The following is a 25,809-nucleotide window of genomic DNA, read 5'->3' as shown; positions in this document are numbered from 1 at the left end:
ACATTCAGGCAATATACAAGCATAAATAGTAAAAAGATTCCTCTCCACTGTGTCATGCAGTGATGTGATGTCAGCTCAATGCTGGCCACATACAGGAGCAGCTGACTCTACAGCTAAACTCAGGATTTTGGAGGGAAACATGAGATGCTCTTTGGTTGTGTTAGCTATATCTACTTTAATATCTACTCCCCAGAGGTCACCCCTGGTAATCGTTGAGAGTGATTTCTAACAGACTGCCGGGTTCAAACCCATATTCTACCACTTAGCTGTGTGACCTGGGGCAGGTGATATTTTTTGTACTTCAGCTGTACCATCTGTAAAATGGGGATAATAGTAGTACGTTCCTCAAATATGTTGGGAATTAATTCATTTTTTGAGTATAAATTGCTTAATGTTAGATGCTTTTATTATGCATATTCATAAGTAACTTTTTCTGCAACTTGCTTTTTTCTCGGTGTATCTTGGAGATCCTTTTCAGCACATCATGCATCAAATTCCAGAACCACAGATGAACCATAAGCTATTTAATCAGTCTGCTGCTGAATGACGTTGAGCTTGTTTCCTTTGTACACATTTAGGGAAAACTCCCCAAAGCTAAATTCCAAAGTAAGAGGGTATATTAGTTTGTTTCTGTTGCTTATAAAACAGAATATCTGGAACCGGATAATTGATAAAGAAATGACATTTATTTCTTACAGTTTCGGAGGCTGGGAAGTACAAAATCCAGGAAACACATCTGGTAAGGGCCTTCTGTGTGGGAACCCTCCACAGCAATGCAGGATATCATATGGCGAATGAGCTGAGCAAGACACAACTTTCTCACTGACTCTCCTTATGAAGCCATCAGAACCATGCACATTAGTCCGTGAATAGATCAATTCATTCACAAGGGAACAGTCCTCACAATCTCATGACCTCTTAAAGCCCTCACCTTTCAATTGCTATAATTGGATTTCCCACCCTCTTAACACTTAAATGGAAATTAAGTTTCCAATACATGAACTTTTGGGGGACACATTTGACCCATAGCAGAGGGTATATAAATGTATTTTAGGTGTTGTTACTTTTTTGTTGTTGTTGTTGCTGGCCAGTATAGGGATTGAACCCTGGACCTTGTCATTATCAACACCGTGCTTTAACCAAGTGAGTTAGCTAATTGGCCAGCCCTGGTGTTGGTACTTTTCAAAAGGTAGCATTTACAGCAACAAGTTTTTTTTTTTTAGCATTTGTTTTTTGGATAGATAATACATGCATTTGATACAGATTTGAAAGGTTTACAAATATACACAGAAGTGTTTTCTTTTCTTTTTTTTTTTTAAAAGATGACCGGTAATGGGATCTCAACCCTTGACTTGGTGTTGTCACCACCATGCTCTCCGCAGTGAGCAACCGGCCATCCATATATAGGGATCCAAACCCCTAGCCTTGGTGTTATTAGCACTGCACTCTCCTGAGTGAGACATGAGCCAGCCCTTCTTTTTTTTTAAGATGACTGGTAAGGGGATCTTAACCCTTGGCTTGGTGTTGTCAGCACTACGCTCAGCCAGTTAGTGAACCAGCCATCCCTATATAGGATCCAAACTCATAGCCTTGGTGTTATCAGCACCGCACTCTCCTGAGTGAGCCACGGGCCAGCCCTTACACAGAAGTATTTTTTAAGGAAGGAAAAATATCACGTCTTGGCCTTTTGGCTAAGATCAAGTGTAAGGAAGGAAAAATATATATCAACAGTTAAAAGTAAGTCTTACTTTTCCAGAAGCAACCATTGCAGGATTTGGAGGTAGATCGGGGTGCCAGTTCCAAGTTTTGGATTAGCTTGCTAGAGGTTTAGCTAAAAGCCTCACTGCCAGGTGCTCTAAGCCTCAGCCCTACTAATTTGCAGGACTGCTCAGCACCTTGGATCCAAGGGCTACATGAATGACATTAGGTATTTCCCTCTGGAACAACTGATCAGTCATTTTTGTTTTTCTGGGAGCCCTTTGGACTTTGCTGTCAAAATGTAGCCTTCCCTGGCCATGACTATCCCTGGGTTTCTGACTTTCCATCTAACTTTATGGTGGGGGAGTGGGATTTCCCACATTTAGTTCTAGAAAATGGTAGGTCTGGTTCTATTAGAAGAGGCAGAAGTTCTGTTTCTGGTACGGTAAAGCAAGCTTCTAAGAGACAAGCTCTCCTACATGTAACCATAAATCTGAGAGGAAAATGCCAAAAAGACTCAACTAATTGAAGGCTCTGGAAATTGCACAAAAGTAGGTGGATTTTGGAAGGAATTAAAAGTTGCAAGAAGAGCTCAACATGAGTTGCATTTCTTGGGATTTATTTTTCTCACAGCTTTAGCCTGAGGACAGACTGCAGCCCTAGCACAACACCAAGCAGCTAAAACTCGGAAAACTGGCTGTCTTACTAGCCTGAGGAACCAGAGGACATAGCCTGGAGTAACCATAGCTGCTGGAAAGCAAGCAGTGAAATCCTGTAAAGGAAAGCTCCAGGGAAGGGAATCCCAGGTTTTGTTCTTTGTGGTTTTTTTGGTGGCTGGCCAGGGTGGGGATCCAAACCCTTGACCTTGGTGTTATCAATACCATATTTTAACCAATTGAGCTAACCAGCCAGCCCTCCAAGTTATGTGTATAAATTCGGCCCAAGTCTCTTGCTGACCCTTGGACTATAAATGCATGGGACAGATTCAATGCAGGACTGGAGTGGACTGGTATTTGGGCTGTTGCTCAACTGTAGGAATTTGCAGTTTGAGTCTAACAAACAAAAACATTAATACCCTGTGGAGAAATATAACAGAAACCAGAGGGTCGGTAACATAATATTCATAATAACCAGGATGCAATCCAAAATTACTTTCTATGGGCTGGCTTGTTAAGCTCAGTTGTTTAAAGCATAGGTGTTACAACACCAGGTCAGGGGTTGGATCCCTGTACTGGCCAGTTGTCAGAAACAACCAACCAACCAGAAAATACAAAATTACCTGATATACATAGAATCAGGACAATGCGACCCATTCTCAGGAGGAAAGACAAGATGACCATGAGGACCCAAATGCTAGAGTGAGCAGACAAAGACTTTAAAGCAGTTATTACAACTATGCCCATTGAAATAAAGGATATGTGTAGTGATGAAAAATAGGAAGTCTCAGCAGAGAGGTAGGAAATGTAAAAAAAAAGAACCAACAGGATGTTCTAGGACTGAAAAATAAGAGTATGAAATAAAAACTTTACTGAATGAACTAAATAGCAGAATGGAGATAAGAGAGAAGAATCAATGAACTGGAAATACATTAATAGAAATTATCCAGTCTAGGGGGCCGGCCCGTGGCTCACTCGGGAGAGTGCGGTGCTGATAACACCAAGGCCCTGGGTTCGGATCCTGTATAGGGATGGCCGGTTGGCTCACTGGCTGAGCGTGGTGCTGACAACACCAAGTCAAGGGTTAAGATCCCCTTACTGGTCATCTTTAAAAAATAATAATAAAATAAAATAAAATAAAATACTGCTAAGAGATATAGTTAAAATACCAAAAGATAAATTTAAATGGAATTCTAAAAATTATTCAAGTAATGCAAGAGAATGTAGGAAAGGGGAAATGGGAGAAGAAAAATGGGACAAATGGGGCCGAGCTCGTGGCTCACTCGGGAGAGTGCGGCGCTGGGAGCGCGGCGACGCTCCCGCCACGGGTGCAGATTCTATGTAGGACTGGCCGGTGCACTCACTGGCTGAGTGCCGGTCACGAAAAAGACAAAAAAAAAAGAAAAATGGGACAAATAGAAAACAAAATAGTAGACCTAAACCCAACCCTATCAATAATTTCATGAAATACTGCTAGAAAGGAGAGGGAGTCATGGGAACAAGTTGCATCCTCTACCAAAGGGACAACCATATACGGCAGTGAGAACCCAACAGGGCCTTGCTGCCTTACGGCGTGGGTATGAATGCTCACTGTGTTGCCCTGGGCCCTGTACACAAGTATTTAAGCATGAAGACAAATACAGGGAATAATTAACACCCAGGTATCCACTATCGTTTTGACACACTTTTTGCTCACCATAATTTTTTTCATGTTGATGAAGTTCTAGTTCATTCCAGTTAACTGCTATATATTATTCTATTATATGACTACGTCAGACTTTACCTACCCTTTCAACTGTTGGATACCTAGATGGTTGGTTTTGTGCATTGATTACACTTAGATACTCATGCACATCCATTTTCTTTTAAGGGAGACACCCAGGAAGGCAACTGCTGGCACAAGGTATGTGCATTCTCAACTTGATACAGTGTCTTAGTCTGTTTTGTGCTGCTATAACAGAATACCACAGACTGGGTAATTTATAATGAATGGAAATTGACTGGCCATGATTCGGGACATCTTATGAGGGCCTTCTTGCTGCATCACAATGTGGTAGAAGGCATCACATGGGTGAGGGAGAGAGAGGGAGAGAGAAAAGAAAGAGAAGGAGGTCAAACTCATCCTATATCAGGAACCCACTCCTGCAATAACAGCATTAATATATTTGTGAGGGCAGAGCCCTTATGACCTAATTGCCTCTTAAAGACCCCACCTCCTGACACTACTGCACTGGGGATTAAGTTTCCAACACATGAACTTTGGGGAACACATTCAAACGATAACTTGAGGTTTTGTGAAATTCCTTTCCAAAGTGACCATTCCCTTTTATCACCCCCTGGCCTTTTCGAAGAGCCATTTTCCCTGAGCTTCCCCTTTACCCATGAGGACAGCCAGGAAGGGACAGAGCAGGAGACTAAACCTGTGGCTGTGTATATTATATACCCTTCTTCTCACTGAGGTCTGTGCCAAACAGGTATGGGAGAGGCATCAAGGAAAGCACTTGGCCAGTTGCTGTGTTTTCAGGAAGATAACAGTAGGAACTCCGTTCCTGCATTAATTCAACACAGGCTGCTTATACCAAGCAGTGTGCTAGGCCTTAGGGCAGCTATGTAAGTGAAGCCTTACTATGCTCTTAGCTTGAGGTGCTCCTCCAGCTGGAGAGGCAGCCTAAGGCTGACTGCACTGCAAAGCCAGATGTCACCTTCCATCTCCGTGAGGGCAAGTCTGTCTCATGACCATGTCCTCAGCACTTGTCACAGTGGTGCTTCTGAATAAGTTATAAGTCATTCATTCACTCATTAAAGTATCAAGCCTCCTAGAAGATACCCTGTGGGGATAGAGTGAGGGTAAAGCACCAAAAAACCTGTTCCCTTGAGGGGACTTTGCTTTTAATGGGAGTTGAGCAGAGATGCACAAGGACTGGCACATACCCCAAGTCTGTGACAATGGGACCCAGCTCCTTAGCATTCCTAAATACAGCTATGACTGCCCCAGGGACCACCTCTCCCACCCTCTCACAGATGAGTCACAGAGCCTCTGACCAGACTGCAAAAGGCCTTGCCAAGACCAGGCCATGCCATGGGGAAGGTGAGCAGAAAGAGTATCCACTGTTCCAATCTGATTTTATTGAAAAGGAAACATACAAAAATCATGTACAAAAAAAATTAACCAAACATGTACAGAAAATTCATTCCGGTATCTACAGCAGCGCATATACAGTATTTTACAGGCTGGGCCATCCCTCCCCGCCCCCAGACTCCTCCCTCTTCTGAGATTCCCCCCTCCCTGACTCCCCATCTTCCCCCCAGCACTTCGCCCTGGGGACTAAGGCTGGGCAGCTTCAGCCAAAATCTCCCACCCCCCAAAATGAATGCCAGTGGTCACACGTGCTCTCTCTAAACCTATGCAATGGGATTGATAGGGATGGGGGTGGGGGGGTGGTCATGGGCAGAGCACAGAATTCACAGTCTGGGCCCCTCCTGGCCAGCCCCAGATGAAGGTGAGGCAGGCATGCCCACCACCTGCCAGCTGGCTCAGGGAAGATGGCTGGGCGCTGGGCTGAGACAGCCCTCAGACGCACCCCATTCTCTGGCTCCAGGAGGCTAGTGGTCACGTTTGGCTCATTTGCTCTTCACAGGCCCCCTCCCCAGGAGGAGGGGGGGAAGCACCAGGGGCCTGAAGCCAGGCCCAAAGTGAAGGATCACTGGGAGGAGATCCCCCAGTGTCACCCCTGCAGCTGGAACGGTCCGCCAGCACCAGCAGCCTTTCCTGAGATGGTGGTGGGCAGCAGAGGCAGGTGGCTCAGTTCCCACCCCCTCGGTCACCGCTGCTTTCAGATGCTGAGTCCGTCAGCCCTCCCTTCCCTGGCTTCTCTGCCAGGGACCCAGGAGTCCACATCTCTCTCAGTGCACCCCAGGCTGGGCTGGAGTGGCTGCCCTGGCCCACTCGTGGGACAGGCAAGGCTGGTAGTCCAGTATGCTACATGGTGCAGACAAAGTCCCCTGCGCTGGCCAGGGCGTCAGGAGGTGGGAGGGTCCTGCCCCCCAAGTCCCTGACGTCCACCGGGCAGGTGCAGGCACCTAATTGGGCTCCATCTCAGGGGCTCTGTGGCCCCTGGGTAAGGGTAGGAGTCCCATGATGAGATTGTATAGGACCCTCCAGGGCGAGGGACGGTGTCGCTGCTGCTCGTCTTGTCTCTAGGGAAAGAGAGAAGGGGAGATTAGCATGGGCCCGTGCGCGGTGACAGGGAAGTATGAGTGGTCAAGTCAAAGGGCACTGAGGGACGAGGCATGGTTCTAAGAGTGAGCTACCCCCTCAGCAACCCTATTCTAGCTCCTTTGCCCACCTGGGCCAATGTCTTCACCTCTTGCAACCTTACATCCTCACCTAGGATATGAGACCAGGAGGGAGAGGATATAATCAGAATGCCCTCAGCACAGAGCCTGGCACAAGCAAGTGTTTAGCACATGTTAGCTGTGACTCCCCCCACCCCCCGCAACAGTTTTCTAGATAGAAAAGTCACCAGACCAAGTCATAGGGGATGAAGGATGGGGCTGGATTGCAACCCATTTTGACGTCCCCTAAAAGGCTGGTGAGACAGAGAGAAGGGAGCAGGGAGCCTATAGTCTCAGCAGTTCTAGAGCAATCTGTAGAAGGAGCACTGGGAACAGTTCACCATCTGAGCTGAGGCTGTGCAGCAGTACTTCCAGGCACAGTTGGGTTCAGTGCAAACTTGGGGAGCCCCCTGCCCTCTCCCCAGGGGCGGAATGAAGGCTTGGGATGGCCTCTAGGACCCTCTCATGTCCAAAAATGCTAGACTCCCCACCAGTAAAATTTACACATAGCTATAGCACTAAAAATTGTACAGATAGCTATAGCACTCTCCTGCTCCCTGAATGAGTGCATGGCCAACCCATGTGCTAAGCAGGGCCCACCTAACCTCTTCCTCCTCACATGCACAGGGAGGGAGAAATTCATTTTACAAAAGGTCAGATAAAAGAACTCTTACGATCCCCAATGGGAAGCTAGTAGTGGGATGCCTGGTACCAGCCCCTGCCTCCTCAACACTCCCTACCAACTCTTGCAGCCAGGAGAAGTGGCAAAGGGGGCACATCAGATTGGCATAGGTTAAGAAACCTGCCACTGTCACACTGCCCTGGGGTGTCACCTGGCACAGCCACCTCATGAGCAAGCTAGCAATCATCTAGTAAGGGTGACAGCAGGCAGATCACCCTACTCTGGAGACACTAGCACAGGGACACACCTGGAAATAAACATCGTTTGGAAGATGGGAAAAAAAGCCAATAAATAAAATTTGAAATATATTTTAAAATATATTCTAAATACCCATCAATGAGAAAATGAGTCAGGATACTATGTTGATCCAATATAATACTATGTAGCAGTGAAAAATGAATAAAAGCTCCTTTCATTCATCCATATGGATGAATCTCACTTATAATATAGAGGAGAAAAAAGAAGTTTGAAGAGGAACATGTATATTAAGCTAAAAACGCCCCACGTTTTTACCAGCATTGTTTCTGGTCTGGTAAATATGTAGTAAAAGAATCAACACCTGCTGGGGAACCACATACATCAACTTGAGAGGTTTCTTTTGGAAGGAGGGAGGGCAAAGGGATCAGGGAGGGGAACAAGGAGCTCCACGACATCCGTTTTTTGTTGTCTTTTTAATGAGCAATGCGGGTGTAATGTTCAAGTTGAACAGAGCTGGGTGGTGGGCGCATGAGATTTGTTATTCTCTATTCTCTGCTGTAGGATTCCAATATTTTGTTTTAAAGAGAAGCTTTGTTGTGGGTTTTGGGGCGGAGGGGACTCCCGCGGGGCAGGCCTGCCGGCCCTCCCCCAGCCCGCCCCGGCCAGCCCGGGAAGCTGTGTGGCGCGCTGCGCTGCGCTGCGGGCGGCGCGGGAGGGAGGGGCGGGCGCGGCCGCGCCGCCGCTGCTGACTCACCGGCTATAAATAGCCTGGGATATATGAGCCGCTCCGCGGAGCGCCACCCTCAGTGACTGCGGCCGCGGGCCACGGGCGCGCTGCAGTTCTCGCGGCAGCCTTGGCCCTCTCCCGGGCAGTGCCAGCCGCGGCGGCGGGCTCATTCGGCTGCTCAGTGGGCACGCCGCCCCCGCCCCCCACCTGCCTGTCCCCAGCGCGACCCCGCCGCGCAGGGCAGCAGCTGCCACACATCTGGCGGGGGCCGCCTACAAGCCCCTACCCCGGCGGGAAGTCCCACCTGCCGTCTACCCCTCCCCCAGCACTCACCCGCCGCTCGTACTGCGCGTTGAGGTCGTCCGCCATCCGCCGCAGCTGGGCCCCAATCTCTCGGGCCCACTGCTCCTCCTCCCCCCGGACTCCCGGGGCCGCCTGGGTGGGACCACCCGCCAGGGCCCCCGGTGCGCTGGGCACGGGCGACTCCAGGTGCTGCTCCGCGGGCGAGAGTGATGGCTGAGGACCTTGAAGGGTCAGAGGGGTGTGGTCACCATCCACCACCCTTCCCGGCCCTGTGCTGTTCCGGAGGAACCCAGGGTCTGTTTCACCCTTTTCCAGCCACCTGGTTTATCCCTTGCTCTGAGCCTCATTTCTAACGATTCCCTTTTCTCCCCTCTTAAAGCTAGATTTCTCAGCTCCTCCTTCCCGGGCACTAGAAATCGGGAGGACCTAGGGAGGAGGCTCAGGGGCCACCTGGACGGCCCGCTGCCTCCGCGCTGCACGTGCTAGTCTGGAAGGCCGTGTCTGACCTAAGTACCTCTATTCCAAAGTGGAGCCAAATGGTGCCTGCTCCATTTCATAGGTACGGAAACTGAGGCCCACCCTACCAAGTGCCCCAAGGTCATACAGGGATACAGGGAATGACCCCACCCAGAGTCACAAGCCTCAGGTCTCCTGCCCTCTGGCGTCCAACCACAGTGAAGCCACACCTCCGGATGTGGCAGAGGCCTAGAGACCAGAAGGCCAAACCGTGGCTGCCTCTGAGCAGGAGCCTGGGGGCCTAGGGGCCTGGGATGCAGGAACCGCTTTCTTCCCCACCCCCTTCAGCGCTTCTCGCTACTCTCTCCCTCCCTCCCGTCACACCAGCTCCCGGCAGGAGGTTTCCCTAAGGCCTACAACCGGGGCCTCAGTTTCCACAGCTGTGACTTGGGTCATGAAATCGGGGTCCCCCCTGTTCCACTGCCAGGAACTGAGCTAGGGAAGTTGGGGGATGGGGAGGAAAACCAGGACAATCATTCCCCGCTACCGTGTGTACCGGCAGAGGAGGGGCGGGGAGGCGGACTTGCCGGGCACCACAGGGTTAAGCGCCCATCAGGCAGGGGACCTTTAACCCTTCCCTCCCCAAGATTCACCCCTTCCCCGAGGGGACTTTCCCAACACAATGGCCCCTCCCCCTCTCTTTCCTCCGGGACGGCAGCGAGGGCCAGCCCTGGCCAAAGAGATGCAAATAAAGGCATAAGGTTTTTCGACCTCTCCCCAAGCCCCAGAGGTGACAGTCCTCTCCCTCGGCCCACACTCTTTCCAACTGCAATCTTCGGGGCCGGGGGGAGTGAAGGAGGGGAGCTGAGAAACAGCTGTTGCCCCAGGCCCGGAAAAAGCCGTGGGCTGCAACTCGGGGACTGCAGTCAGATTCCAGGAGGGACTTCCCACTCGACCTCCCGCCTCCCCCCCAGCCTCCCACTCCTTCTTCCTGCTTCTTGCAACACAAAGACCACATTGGCCACACCCTCCCAGTGGCCCGGCTCGGCTCACCACCTCCCCCTCTCCGCTCCCACTTCTCCAGTTCGTGTCTCTATGGCCTTCTCTTTTCTAGCGTCCCATCATCCCGGGTTTCGGGTGGTCACTCACCGTCCAGGCGCGGGCCTCGGGGCCGGCTGCGGGGTCCCCCAGGCCAGCGAGGGGTCCCCAGGGTGGCAGTGACGGCAGGCGGGGCGGTGGGGGCACAGAGGTAGGCAGCGGGCAGGAGGGCAGGGGCGGCGGGGGCAGTGGGCAGGCCGGGCTCGCAGAGGCCACAGGACACGGCTGAGGGCACCAGGCGACCGAGCGGGAAGGGGCGCGGGCCGTCGCGGGCCAGGCCCTCTACGGGCTCCGGCGAGCTGCCCTCCTGGCGTGCGCGGGCCATGGCGCTCCTTGGGGCCTGTGGGACACGGAGGGAGGAGCAGGTCAGCGGGGACGTGCAGGGGGCTCCAGGGCCCCTGCAATACACACACCCTACCCACCCAGGGTTTTCAGATGAGGGAAACATAGGTGTGTGTGATGCAGAAGGGGTGACAGCCCCAAAGACACACCCAACTAGAGAATGATACAAGGTTTGGGCTCGCCAGGATAGCCCCATACACAGGGTGATGGGCACACACTAGGGACAAGGAGGCACAGGATGGCTCTAACAGCAAGTACAAGGGTTCACACAGGACCCAGACAGAGGGGTCTGTCAGGTGTGTGTGCCTGTGTGTGTGTGTGTGGGGGGGGTTGTGACAGGCCCATAACACAGAGTCATTCCACCTGGGCTAAAGATGGGCATGGGCTGATGGGTACAACTTTCCGAACACAGTGAGGGGCACACTAGGAGGGCAGAGAGGCACAGTAAGGGCTCACCCCACACACTCAGGGGCTCAAATATGACCCAAATGGAGAAGACTGTTGGGGGTGTGTGTGAAGGGTGCACACACATACACACAACGACTCACACAGGACTGGCCAGCCTGACCTCCTACCCTATCTCCTACTTGCACACAGCATTAAGATGGTCCCAGTCTCGGACAATGATACTCTGTATACAGGACACAGACACACAAACACACACACATACTGTCTAAAACATGGACACGCACACACACAGAGACCATCACAAGCACTATACACATACTGCATACTGGCTGACACAACCCATCCTTCTCCCTTCCCATACACACACATACACACACTGTCAAAATCTCACACACTGACCCACTGTTGATATGCCTGGAAACACACACACATACACAATGCAGCCATCATAAGCACAGACAGAAACTAACACAAAATAAGCGCTGCCACAATTCTCGAACAACATGCCCCTGGTCCAAACACACACACCCAAGAAATAAGACCTACACACCTGAGGACTCAAAACACAAAATAACACAAAACAGACACCCACAGACCAACACCACCAAAACACACCCATATGTCACCAACTCTCAGACCCCAGGACATATGTAAATCAGGCACACACGTCATCAGACCCCAATGCATTACCACACATACTGGCAACGACACACAAATGCACCAGCAGAACAGCAGACATCAACTCTCCCTCCTCTCTCAACCCCAAAACACCATCACCAACAGTGCATCAGCACACACACACACCCCACAGCTAACTCTAATCCCACACAGCCCCAGCAGCACACACACACCTAAAGCACCGCCAGAAAACATTGGTCTCACGTGACTGACATAAACACTACACACACGCAGCCCACATGACACACATGAGCCAGTGGATCACAGCGTCAAGTCCCTTAGACTCAGCGCGCGCGCGCGCGCGCACACACACACACACACACACACACACACACACTCGGTCCCAGACACAGCCAGCAACATTCACTGACTGCACTGCATAGACCCCACAGAGCTTCAGTCCTCAATTCCTAGGTGCTGATGCCTGACACACAAGCCAAACACAAGATTGAGACAACCTCCCACCACGCACGCACGCCACACAGAACTCACACGGACACCTGGACAGAAAACAGACATCTGCGTTCAGTAGGCACACTATCACAAACGCTGGGCAAAAAGACACACGCCGTCGAGATAAACAGAGAGACAGCGACGAACAAGACAGTACACATAGGCAAGACACACATATGAACACACAAACAGCTCACTCGAGCAACACAAACACACCACAACCATGCACTATAGCACACGCAGGCAACACAGACCCACGGAATCACCCTTAAACAGTACACACAGACAACTCACAGAGAACACACACACAGGTACATCCCAACCCACGGGCACGACATACACAGAATCCCACACAAATATATGCGCGGACTCACGCATACACCCGACGGGTCACAAACCCCAACATTCCTCTGGATTGACACAACTACTCCCTGCAGACCCCAGCACAAACTCGGAGCCAGACACACGCACACACCCAGGCGAGACACCTGCAGCTCCACAACCCCGCACACGCGCGCTCCCACGGCGGCCCCAGACGCCCCCCTCCGCTGTGATAGCACCCCCCCATCGCCGCCGCCACGTGCGCCCGCCCCGCCCGCCAGGAGAGCGCGGGGCCAATAACCGGCTGTTGCTGGGGCGCAGCCCCCGCCCGCAGGAGCTTCAGACTCCACGGCCCCTGAGCCACCCCCTGTCACCGCCCCCAGCGGGCGCGCGCCCTGGGTGTGGCCGCCCCTCCGTGCCGCCCCCCCCCCCCGCCCCTCCGGACTTCGGGGGCTGGGGCAACCTGGGGTCGACTCTCTTCCCCGGAGGCGCACTGGCCACCAGGGGGCGCTGCCGAGTCTGCACCCCATTGTTTGTAAACAAACCCGCCAGACCGCTGAGGCACCTGTGCGCCGAGACTGGGAGCCCGACTGCTAAGTGCCTCCCGCCCAGCGACCCCAGTCCAGGGTCCTTTACGGGGATGGCAAGGCGGGGAGGCGCGGTGTGGGAATGAAGGGCGCCCGCACTGCTCTCCGAGTGCGCTCCTGTCACCTCCTCCAGGGAGCCCACCCTGCCTGACCAATCGCAGCCGGCGGGGATTCCGGGTGCGCACACTCACCCCGGGGGCATGAACACGCCAGAGGGGACGGTGATGGCGGGCGGGCGGCTTCCTTTGGGAGGGTGCGCCCGCCAAGTGCCGCTCTCCGCGGTGGCTGCTGCTGTTGCTGCTGCTGCTCTAACTGCAGTGGTGGCTGCTGTTGATGCTGCTGTTGCTGCTGCTGCTGCTGCTGCTGCTCGGGCCGCAGGCGCGTCTGCGTCGTGGCCGCCGCTGCTGATATCGCTACTGCTGCCGCTGCCGCCGCCGCCGCCGCCAGACGCCCTCTCGCATGTGGCTCGCGCCGCGTCTCAGGCCGCCCGGCGGATCCCTGGCCCGCTCCGCGGCCTCCCCGCCCCGCCCAGTCCCGCCTCCGCCCGGCGGGTCCCACGCCCCGCCCCCGCGTGACGCCACGGCCCCGCCCGCAAGCCGCGGACAAGTCGGGACTTGCAGGCGCGCGACGCGCCCCCTACCTCAGCGCGGGGGGTTTCCCTGCAGCCGGGGGCGGGGCAGGGCCTGGCCCCGGGGGAGAGGAGGACCGAGGCGCGCTGATGGGGGACGCCCAGCACCGAGACAGCCGGACACACACTGACACACTGACACACTGACTGGGACCCACAGATACACTCCCCTGGAGACATATACACAGACCGACGGACTGGCGCTCCAGCGTACACAAAGTCACGTGCTGACAGGGCCACTGAGCCATACAGACTCACAGACACATGGCCACAATCTCACAAATGCACACCCTGGACAGGGGCATGACACAGGACACACAAATTCACACCGATGGAGCACACACACACACCCAGACGCAAATACACAGACTGACCCGCCGGCAGGGTTACCAGGACACGCAGACTGACACAATGACAAGGACACATATAGTTGCACAACACACTAATGAGCACACACAGACCCACAAACTGACAGTGTTCGTAAACATCCCCACTGAGCAGGCACCCACAACACACACATAGTGATGCACCCACACAGACAGGCTGAGTGCTTATCAGGAAATGCAGACTTCCTAACAGACACACTGGACACACACACACACACACACACACACACACCTAATACAGGGACACCAGGACACGCAGTCTGATCCAAACGACACTCCCACAGGGACGCACACAAGCACACCCACGCGATCACATGGCTAACACATTGAAACTATCAGAAACATCCTCAGAGACATAGATCCAATCAGACACAGTAGAAAATGACTCCCAACAGTCACAAAGTCACACCTGTGACAGGTTCCTGCTAATTGGCCCACTGACAGGACACTCCAGAACATGCACATCTGGCCACACTCTCCACGAATATGGTAGTGACTCACGGTGAAGAGGAAGCCCTGGGCACCTGGCATGGACATGCCCGGGCAGACCCCTGCACCAAATTTCATTCTGGCCTGGGGGTTTCTGTTTCCTTTCCCTTTTCAGTTTCTCATTGTCACTTCCCTTCTCTCCTCTCCTCTGACTTGGTGACTTTCCTCCCAGAGCCCTGGATTTCTGTCTCCCTTGCACTTTTGTTCCATTCTCTCTGGGTCTCACCCAAACCAAATCATCTCACCAGAGGGTGAGTCACTTCTGAGTGCCCAGCACTGGGCTGGCTGAGAAAGGATGTCACAACCAAGCAAAACAAACTCACCCAGGTTCTCAATTTGGCTCCCTCTGGGCCACATCTTTAAATTTCCAAGAGAAGCAGGAAATCCAAATCTCACATGAAATCTCCCTATTTTAAATAGTGGGGACTAATTCAGCCTTCCTCCCTCCTCTTCCCCATACATGCATTCATTCATTCTCCCTTCCTTCCTCCCCAGTGGGTTTTTTTTTTTTTTTTTTTTTTTGGTGGCTGGCTGGTATGGGAATCCAAATCCTTGACCTTGGAGTTATCAGTACCACACTCTACCTAGTGAGCTAACTGGCCAGCTCCCAGTGTTTTTCAAACTGTGGGTCATGAGGAGCCAACCATAAATTGTGAAATCACTTTTGTGGATCTTATTGTTTTCTTTTGTTTTGTTTTGTTTTGTTTTTTTGGCAGCTGGCCAGCGCAAGGGTCTGAACCCCTGACCTTCGTATTACAATACCACACTCTAACCAATTGAACTAACCAGCAAGCCCAGGATCTTGTTTTCTATTCAAGTTTATTGAGATATATTTACACACAATAAAATTCACTCTTTTTAGGTGTACAGTTTGATGAGTTTTGACAAAACTACACAATTGTATACCATCACAAACAAGATAGAGACGATTTCTATCACCCCAAATACTTCTCTTGCAACCCTTTGTACTCAATTCCCCCTACCTGCATCTTTAGTGACTCTTGGCCAGAATTTTAAAAAATATGTACTATAGAATGTAATTTTTAAAAATCATGATATCAAAGGAAAGTATTGTTTTGTAAAAGTTTTATTTATATATAGTGAGTACATACAAGGTCCCAAAGAAAGTATATTTCTTACTGGAGATCAAATTCAAAGACATTTGAGAAATGCTGCTTTAGACACTTAATAAATGAGATCACATATGGAAGTTATTCCGTGCAGTATCTGGCACATAGTAAGTGCCTAATAAATTTAGCTATTATCACTAGCATAACTAATTATTGTCAATGTTTGCTCTGTGCCTGGCACTAATGAAGTTGAGAGGGGGTAGATTCTAGCCTTCTGCTAGTTCCTGGCCCAGACTGTACCTGTTGCTCACCAAACTATGCCCTCAGGCTGCCCAATGAAGGGCTGGAGACCAGGAGGCCAGATGTGCTGGAATATTCTTCTGAGAAGAAAATGAATGTAAGGATAGTGGAAATCTGGCTTGCTGGTGGGAGAGAGGGGGAGAAACCCAAGAGTCTATGAGGCCATAAGCACTGTCATCAGTCAAGATCTTCCCCACCATCTTCTCCAGAACCTGTTCCAATTTCTGGTGTCTTATCACCTCAGACCAGGGGTCTTAAACTCAAGAGCCATCATTAAATATATGAGAGAAATGAATCCAATGTAAGACAACAGGGAACAGTGGGGACTGTGGCTAATTGGAAAGTGTGTATTCCTTCTAGAAGTATACAAATTCAAAATTTAAAACTGTGTGAGCAAAGAAAAAAAATTCTGTGGCTGGGTCAAGGGCTGTCTTTTTGAGAACCCCTACCATAGAGGCACAGGCAGGAAGTAGGCCCCACCTCCATCTTCCAGATTACATTATCCCCACCCCCACTCTAGCAAGTCTCCTGAGGGATCAATGGACTCCTTTTTTTTTTTTTTTTTTTTATTGAAACATAATTGATGAGGGACTCCTTACCTACCTACCTGCAACCCCAACCTTGCCTCTGGTCTCCCTTCCCCTGGAGAGGGGATAAGGGGCTCTGAAGCTTTAAGGGTCACAGACACCTCTGATAGAGGGTGAGAGACAGAGATAAACAGAGATGCAGACAGAGAGAGAGAGGAAGACTCAGATCAGGGGGGTGGAGGGCATCTGAAAGAGCCTGAGAGAGACCAAATGGTGAGAGAGTGAAAGGGGTCAGGGATGGGATAAGAGGGGCAAGGTCAGACTTAGCGTAGGCCAGGGTTTCTCAGTCTCAGCCCTATGGACATTTCGGGCTGAATGATGTATTGTTGTGGGGGCTGTCTTGGGCATTGTAGCATGCTGAGAAGCATTCCTGACCTCTACCCACTAGATGCCAGTAGCACCCCTTCCCTGTGTGACAACCAAAAATGTCTCCAGACATTGCCAAATATTCCCTGGAGGAGAACAACTGGCTAAGAGAAATCAGTCAGGGTCCCTACAACTGTGGTCTATCTCCCCAAAGCCTGCATGCAGACCTTGCTAAAGAGCATGGGCTCTGAGTCTAGACGGTCTGAGTTACAATCCCCAGCTCTGTCATCTACTAGCTGCGTGCCAGTAGGCAAGTGGTCAAATCCCGGTGCCTCGGTTTCCTCAACCGTGACTTGGGAAAGCAAAGGTCCCTACCTCATAAGATTGTGCAGAGTGAGAAGGTCAATAAAAATAAAGTACTGGGTATATGGGTGATCAATGCATGTTACCCATCACTGCTACCACCAGTGTGGGGTCGACTGACTCTCTGAGACTCCATACAAGGACCTCAAGCTGAGACTCTCAGGTTGGGGCAGGGGTCTCAAACTGGTGGCCTATGGGCCAGCCACGGCTGTGTTTTGTTTGACTTGCACAGTTTCGCATTTTGAACGTTAATGCCTCTCAAAGGGACTCAGCACAGTGTAGTGACAAAGCACCCAAACTCGCGTCAGCCTACCTGGGTTCAAATGATGACCTTGAGCAAGTAGCTTCCCCTCTCTGTGTCTCAATTTCCTCATCTGTACAAAGGGGATTACCATAGGACCAAAAATATTGTAAAAATTAAATGAGTTAATATGTGTAACATACTTAGAAGAGTGACCGGCAGCAGTAGGTCCCACATGAAGTGCTGGTTAAAGAAAGTAGATGTCCTAGCTAGCTAGTTTACTGCAAACCCACAGCCATTCTGGGGAGGTAGATTTCGCAGCACAGGAGGAGGGAGTTGGGAAGGACTTAACTTTTCACAGCAGGGCCTGAGCCCCAGCTTTCCGCCGTGGGGAGGGGCCTCCTGGGTCCCCTCCGTGCAACCCACCCTGTAGGCCTGGAGGCTGGACCCGAGCCGGATGGGGGCTGGGTGGGGGCGCCGGCGTCCGCAGGGTCCGAGCGGCCGGCGCGCGTGTGAAGGTTACCGCTTCCCGGCGGGGCGGGGGCCGCGCGCTGTTGCTGGGGTCTGCGGGGCCTGCCTGTGCCCGCGCCCCCCCTCCTTCACGGCCAGCCAGTGAGCGGTACCCGCCGCCGTTGCCAGGGGAAACTCGCCGCCCCGTTACCCAGCAACAAGCCTGGCCCAACCAGGCGCGAGGACCCCCCAGGCCCCGCCCTCTGCTGCCCACCGCGTGCCCAATGCCAGGCGGGCAGAGCCGGCCCGACTCCCGGAGACGGCGAGCGCGCTCATTGGCCTCCGTCGCGCCCGCCCGCCCGCCTGGATATGGGGGAGCCCTCGGCTCAGGGGGCGGGGAGCTGGGCCCCGGGGAGCTGCGGGGCGCGCGGCCTGCAAGCCTGCGACCGGCTGGGGTGAGACCCAGGCTGGGAACCGTCCACCTCTCACCCCCCAGGCCCCGCACCTTCGGGCTAGAATGGGCACTTGGGATGGGCTGGAGACAGGGGCTGTGCATCCTGTCCCTCCTCTCAGGAAGGTACCCTGCATTAGCCTTGTGAAAATAGATGTCAAGCGTCCCCCTCCCAGAAGGCGACCTGGGCATCCTGACCCAGTGAAGACAGGGACTGGTCGTCCCCACACAAACGGGATTCAGGCATCGTGGCTCTTGAAATCAGGAGCTGAGGAGAACCTAGAAGAGAATCCAGACGTCCTGGCCCCATAAAAATGGGGTGGCCCTGCCCCCGAAAAGGACCCAGGCACGCCTGCTGCCGTGAAAATAAGGATATAGGCTCCTTTCTTCCAGGGGATGTTGGTGTCCCAGCCCGAGGGAACAAAGACTGAAGGTCCCCTCCCCTTCCCCCGCCCCCGAAAGGGACCCAGGCATATCTGTCTGATCCTGGGAAAATTAGGACTGAGCATCCGATCCCTACGGGAAAAGGGGGCCTTTGAGCTCCAGGCCCTGTGATGCCCCAGAGCTCTTGGGAATACTGGCCCTCCCCATATTGACACTGGGAGACACTCCCCCACTCCAACAGTCACCAGGCCCTCAGGTAGCCAATTCATCCTGCCCAGCCCCAAGGTGTGGACGGCCGGCTTCCTACCCTCTGAGCTGTTTTCCCCAGGGTCCAGCTTGTTTATTTCCCAGGACCTGGGCATCTGACCTCATAAGCCACTTTCTCTACTCCTTGGCACCTGGCCTCCCACCCTATTAGCGTCCCAGTCTTCATATTTCCAAGGACCCCGGAGTCCAAGCCTCGCATCTCTCAGACCCCCCGGGCATCTGGTGAGGAGACCCAACTTCTCACAGTGGTGGTGGTGGGGGGGGACTCCACTGTCCCAGACCCCTGGGATGCCCAAGACCCCAGGTCTGAAAGATTCAGCCTCCCAGCTCCTTTAGTTGGCCACCACGGAGCCAGGACTGGGAGCCTCCAGCCTCTAGGGACCCTGATGTGGGTCCCTAGGCTACTTCAGAGAGGCCCAGATGCCTCAGTCCCCACCCCAGGGAGACCCAAGGTAGCGGAGTCTGCAGCTCCAGACCCCAGCTCCAGACTGTGGTGAGCCCAGGTGCTGCCCGCCCCTAGCCTGTACCTGGACGGGGAGGGGGGAAAGGGGCGGAGTCGAGGATTACTCAGCCTCCAGAATGAGGCGATGACATCATCCTGGGGGGGTTGACTAATGGCCGCGCTGGAGGGGGGGCGGGGAAGTTTACCCGGTAACAGTGGCTGCTGCTCGGCCTCGCCCCCGGGGAAGGGCCGGGAGGGGGAGGGAAAGCGCGCGCGTACACACTTACACACACACACGCACGCACGCACACACGCACACACACGCACACACGCACACCCAGCGTCCCATCTTCCTGGGGCAAGGGCAGAGACGGGGGTGGGTGTTGTATGACTGCGAGTTTGTGTGCTAGAGTTCTCTGTAGGTCTGTTGTCAGTGTGCTGTGTGTCAGGAAGTTGGCATATTAGGGTGATGGTTGTGTCAATGTGCTATTTTATGTCACTTGATTGTGTGTCAGTGATGGTGTCAGCATGCTACACTTGTCACAGTGCTACATGTCTTGTGGGGCTGCTGTGACAATGTGATTGCATGTCAATATACTATTGTATGATGTATGTCTGGCGTGCTGTGTGATGATGTGACAAGTGTGCTGTCCTGTGCAGTGTGCTGGTGTGTGTCAGTGAGATGGTGTGTGTCCATGTGATTGTGTGGCACTGGGATTATATGAGTCAGTGATGTTGTGTATTAGTGGGAAGGTGTGCGAATGTGCTGTGTCACTGTACTTTTGCATTAGTGTGGTTGTGCGTGTGTGTGAAATGCTGTGTAGACATGGGATTGTGTGTACTACTGTGTGTATCAGTGGAATTGTGTTATGTTGTGTATGGCAGGGCTGTGTGTGTGTCACTGTGATAGTGTGTGCCAATGTGCTTTGCTGTGTGTCAGGGGGATGATGTACATGTGTGTCACTGTTATTGTGTGTGTCTGGACAATGCCATGTATGGTGAGATTGTGTATTGCCATGTATTGTGCGTTTGACACTGCGATTGTATCTGAAATGTGTGTCTATGTGTGTGTCATCAAGAGTATGTGTATCTGCGCAATGCTGTGTGTCTCTGTAATTGTGTGTCACTGTGGTTGTGTTTGTCAGGGTGATGTTGTGGGTCCACGGATTGTGTATATGTTGATGAGATTGTGTGTCTGTGCGATAATGTGTCTCATCGGGATTGTGTCATTGTGATTGTGTGTGTCATTGTGATAGTGCGTCAGGACCAATGGGCTGTGCGATTATAAGGGTGTCACCGTGATTGTGTGTGTCAGGGTGATGTCTGTTTGATGAACTGTGCTATGTCATGGAGATTGCGTGTGCCTGGGTGTCACTGTGAGCCGTGCTGTGTGTCCTGGGACAGTGTTTTTGTCACTTAGATTTTGTGTGTCTGTGTGATGCTGTTTCTTTGCGTGTTCCTGGGACCGTGTGTGTATGTCATTGTGATTGTGTGTGGGCGATGCTGCATGTCCCTGGGACAGTGTGTGTGTGCGCGCGCGCCACTGTGATTGTGTGTCAGCGCGCTTCGCTGGGTGTCGGGGGAAGGTGCGCGTGTCTCCAGGCCTCCTGCCCAAGAACAGCGGCGCTGCTCTCTGATTGGCTGCGGCCTCACCAGTGAGAAGCTCCCGACTCCTGCAGTAACTTGGTAACTTGGTAACTCGGCCCGCGCCGCCGCCACGGGGATGGGGGTTGGGAGGGGCCCCGCCCCGGATCCCACAGGGCCCCCCGCGGAGGGCGACCCCAGCCCGAGGGCCCCTCCCGAGCCCTCCCTCTCCCCAGTCTCTCCCATCTCACTCTCGGCGTCCTTTCCCCCTCTGTGAGCCCACCTCCCTCACCTCTGCATCGCCCCCCCCGTCTCCCCAATCTCGGCAACTCGCTTGGTCTCTCTTCCCTGTGTTTGCTTCTCTCTCCTTACCTCTGTCTCCCTGTCGGTCTCTCTGTCTTTGCCTCTGTTTCCCATGTCCCATCTCCGCCTCTCCCAGTCTGTCTTTCCCGGGTTGTCTCTCTTTGAATCTATCTCTGTCTCCTCCTCCTCTGCCTCAGTCTTCCCATCTTTGTCTCTCCTTCCCGTTGTCTCTTCCGCCTCCCTACCCCAATCCTCTTTCTCTCTATCACTTCCACGGCCATGCTCAGAATTCACTTTTCATTCTGCAGAGACCGCCAGGGGACCATTCGCTACTTTGTCCTCGCCCCTCCTCTCAGGTCCAGGCTCTGGAAGCAGGCCCCACGCAGGGCAGACTTCAGGAAGGACTTCCCGCCCTGGTTCAGCACCGGAGCTTTATCGCTCGGGCCAGGCGGAGGCCGGGCGCCCCGTGGCTTCCGGAGGCGCCCGGGCGGGATGAGCTCACTGCGAGTTGGCTTGGATTTCATCAGCTTCCTCTGCTGGAGTTGCCCCCGCTCTTCTCCCGGAGCAGGCCGCGCAGGAGAATTCGCCGGGCGCCTGCTGCCCCCGAGCGGCAAAAAGCGGAAGCGCAGGCATCGCGCAAAAAACCCACCTTTGCTCTGGGTGTAGCCAGCTTGAATGCTGCCAATATGAACCCATTTAATCCTCACAACAACCCCAGGAGACAGACTTTTTTTTTTTTTCTTCTTTTTTTAAGATGACCGGTAAGGGGACCTTGATCCTTGACTTGGTGTTGTCAGCACCACACTCTCCCAAGTGAGAAAACCGGTGATCTCTATATAGGAATCCGAATCCGTGGCCTTGGTGTTGTCAGCACCACACTCTCCCAAGTGAGCCACGGGCCAGACCTCAGAGACTACTTTAAATCCCGTTTACAGTTGGAAATCTGAGGTCACATAGCTGGTGAACTGAGCCTTTCTGGGATTACATGGAGGAAGGAGAATCTTGTAACCACTGAGATTTCTGGGTCATTTATTCTTATATTCACCCATTCATTCATTCAGCATTTACAACCTAGGGTCTCCTCTGTGCCGGGCATTGTTGTAGTTGTAGGCACTGAGGATACAGCTGTGAGCAAAACAGAAAAACAAACAAACAAACAAACAAACAAATAAATAAATAAATCCTGCCTTCGTGGAGCTGACACTCTGGTCTGGGGAGACAGACAATGAAGAACATAAATAACAATACAGAGTGAGTCTTTCAATAAAGGTTAAGGGTTTGGATCCCCATGCCGGCCAGCCATCAACAAAAACAAAACCAAAAACCAAGTGAGTCCTTGAGCAGGAAAAGGAATCATGGAAGGGCACTCAGGAGTGTTGAGGGAGGGTCTCCCTGAGAAAGTGATATTTGAGTAAAGCCCCAAAGGAGCTGAGAGAGCAGAGTGCCCCAGGCGGAAGGAACAGCAGGAGCAAAGTCCCTGAGGCCAGAGTGGGTGTGCCCAGGAGAGCTACTGTGAGGCTGTGAGGGCTGGAAGTGAGTGAGCGAGGGGCGAGAGGTAGAAGGTGAGGTCAGAGAGAGGGGCCTCTGAGTAAGGTGGGAGCCATGGGAGGCTTCTGAGCAGAGAAGGGACTTAAGCTGAGTTGGGTCTAACGGGCGCCCCCTGGTGGCCAAGTGGGAAACAGGCAGTGGACAGAGAGCAAAGAGCCGGGTGAGGAGGCAACTATCATACTTAACTCATGCTGGAGGTGGTATCGACTGGACCACGATGGAGGCTGTGGGGTCAGATACGGGATTTATTTGGAAGGTGGAGCTGATGGGATTGGCTGAGGCATTGGGTGTGCATGGGAGGGAAAGAGAGGAGTTTAGGGAACTCCACATTTTGACCTGAGCACCTGACAGCCTGAAGGTGCTGAGAGACCAGTCCTCCTCTTCCTCCTCCTCCTCCTCCTCACAATAGCTCTCACATTCTGTGCACCTACTGTGCGCCAGGCTTTGTGCCAACTCAGGCTTTTTACGCAGGCTACCTCATTAAATCCTTATGACCATCCCGAGAGGCAGGAAGGAGGTAGAGGTGGGAGATGTGGTAGAATTCTGGATTTATTTAGATTTATTTATTTTGCAAGTAGAGTCTACATGATTTTCTCAACAGCTGTTTGTGGATTAAATGGATAAGAGATAATGACAATAATTGCAAACACGTATAGCATGTGTCTGGCATTGTTCTAGACATTTTAATCATCTCATTTAATCCTCAAAACATGCTCTCATTAGCACCATCTTACATATCGGGAAACTGAGGCACAGAAAGTTTAAGTAACTTGTTCAATCAGAACACTGCTAAGAAATATAATGATTTATTATAGAGGCAATGTAGTGGGCTCTGGGAGTCAGAAAAACTCCTCTGGGTTTAAATTCCACTCGCCCTGTGGCCTTGGACAGCACACTTAGCATCTTTGGACTTGGGTTTCCTGCTCTGTTAAATAGAGATTAGAAGCATATCCTCTGCATTGGGCTTTTAGGATGAGTTGATGAGATCATGCACATAACAAAAGTGAGCCCAAGATGTAGAGGGTGCTCGTTAAAAGTTGGTATAGACTCTCCACAAGAGCTGGGAATGTATTGATAATTAAGCCAGAGAGGGCCTTAAAGCAATCATGATAAAATAATACAAATATTCATTCATTCAGTTACCCTGAGAGGCCTCCAAGGTTTGGGTCTGGTGCCACTTCCTCCAGGCAGAACGCATGGAGCTTATCTTGCCTCCACCCCAGCCTCACAGGAGCTTATCTTCTCCATACACCGCCCCGCACTGCTTCTGTCAGAGAACGTGCTGCCCTTTGCCTTCTCCCTGGCTGGGTCTGCTTCGATCTCACTCTCCAGGTGAGCTCAGAGAGGCCTTCCCGGACCATATCTGCCTTATTTTGCTCCACAGCACTCCCATTACATATTCATTTGTTTAGCTGTTTATTTTATTTATTTATTTAGGAGGCTGGCCGGTAGGTGAGGGGATCCGAACTCTTGACCTTGGTGTTATCAGCACTGCGCTCTAACCAACCGAGCTAACCGGCCAGTCGTATATAGCTGTTTATTGTCTGTCTCCTCCTGTTTATTGTCATGCCTCCAGCATAGCTGTATATTCTAATCCCCATTTCACAGATCGGAAAATTAGAAGGAAGCCCAGGACCAAGTAGGTTTTCATGGTTCCAGGACCGTGTTGGATGAACGCGTGTCCGGCTTCTCAAGCGCAGGGAGGGCGCCGCACTGCCCCCTGGTGGCATATGGGAGACATGTCCGCCGGCGTGGCTCTCAAGTTTCCTGCCAGACTTTCATGTCAGCCAGTTAACTATGTACTAATTCCAGAACTTAACTCCATTTCACATATGGACGCAAGTCTTTTTTATGGTTATTTTTTGAACTTAAAATTTTTTTCTCTTAAATCTCAAGAGAAGAATAAAATTTATTTTTAAAATTCTTGAAACCATTGTTTAAACCGAGGCATAACTTACATACTTTTGTAATGCTCGCTAACTCTTAAGTATAGAACTCCATGTAACCAGCACCCAGGTGAAGAAACGACATTGTTAGCCCCCTCCCAGAACCCCTCTTCTAGAAGCAGGGACTAATTTTGCTTGTTCTAGAACTTCATATAAATGGAACCATGCAGTATGTTCTCTTTGGTGTCTTGCCTGTCTTTTGTTACTCAGCCTAATTTTGAGATTCATCCGAGTTGTTGTGGGTAGATATAGAGTATTCATTTTCGTTGTTGTAGAGTATTCCACTGTGTGAAGGCACCACAATGTGATTATCCATTCTATTGCTGACAGACATTTGGGTTGTTTCCAGGTTGGGGTTGTATTGGTTTGCTAGGGTTGCCATAACAAAGTACCACAGGCTGGGTGACTTGAACAACAGGAGTTTATTTTCTCATGGTTCTGGAGGCAAGAGCCTGAGATAAAGATGTTGGAAGGTTGTTTTTTTCTGAGGCCTCTCTCCTTGGCTTATAGACGGCCTTCACATGGTTTCCCCTCTGGACTGTCTGTCCATGAAAGAATCCGTCTTATAAGGATTCTTCTTATACTGGATTAGTGACTACCCTAATGACCTCATTTAATCCCCTCTTTAGAGACCCTATCTCCAAATACAGTCACATTTAGGTTCTGGGGATTGGACTTCGACCAATGAATCTTGATATGGACTTTGGGAGGACACTATTGAGCCATAACGAGAACTATTATGTTAAAGCTGCTATGAACATTCTTGTACATGATAGGTCTTTTGGTGAATGTGCATGCATTTCTTTTGGGTAAACACCTCAGAGTGGAATTGCTGGCTCATAATATGTGTATTCTGTGCTGTAGCAGAACCTTCCAGATGGTTCTCCACAGTGGTTGGGGCATTTCATATTCACCCCTGCAGTGAATGAGAATTCCAGTTGCTCCGCATCCTTGTCAGCATTTGACATTGTCTTTTTGTTTATTTATTTATTTATTTATTTAGGCAGCTTGCCGGTAATGGTATCTGAACCCTTGACCTTGGTGTTATCAACACCATGCTCTAACCAGTTGAGCTGACTGGCCAACCCTGTCTGTCTTTTTAAATTTGAGCCATTCTGTTGG

General features: G+C 51.8%; 1 protein-coding gene across 1 annotated transcript; it reads right to left on the bottom strand.

The window, feature by feature from the left end:
- Positions 1–5,679: 5,679 nt before the first annotated feature.
- On the bottom strand, positions 5,680–10,487 carry BBC3 (BCL2 binding component 3). The gene is made up of 3 exons (XM_063112825.1): positions 10,205–10,487; positions 8,630–8,820; positions 5,680–6,551 (listed from the first exon to the last, which is right to left on the bottom strand). The coding sequence occupies exons 1-3, from the start codon at positions 10,476–10,478 to the stop codon at positions 6,435–6,437; spliced, it is 582 nt and encodes a 193-aa protein (XP_062968895.1). The 5' UTR covers positions 10,479–10,487; the 3' UTR covers positions 5,680–6,434.
- Between the last annotated feature and the right edge of the window lie 15,322 nt (positions 10,488–25,809).

This window comes from Cynocephalus volans, chromosome 10, assembly GCF_027409185.1.
Source record: "Cynocephalus volans isolate mCynVol1 chromosome 10, mCynVol1.pri, whole genome shotgun sequence".
NCBI classification, from domain to species: domain Eukaryota; kingdom Metazoa; phylum Chordata; class Mammalia; order Dermoptera; family Cynocephalidae; genus Cynocephalus; species Cynocephalus volans.
This window is presented reverse-complemented; position numbering and strand designations above follow the sequence as displayed.

Excerpts from the sequence above, each read along its gene's own strand:
- BBC3 (XM_063112825.1), bottom strand. The coding sequence starts at position 10,478 with ATGGCCCGCGCACGCCAGGAGGGCAGCTCGCCGGAGCCCGTAGAGGGC. Across the intron at positions 8,821-10,204 it reads CCGAGGCCCGCGCCTGGACG|GTCCTCAGCCATCACTCTCG; the intron begins GTGAGTGACCAC and ends TGACCCTTCAAG. Across the intron at positions 6,552-8,629 it reads ACGCGCAGTACGAGCGGCGG|AGACAAGACGAGCAGCAGCG; the intron begins GTGAGTGCTGGG and ends CTCTTTCCCTAG.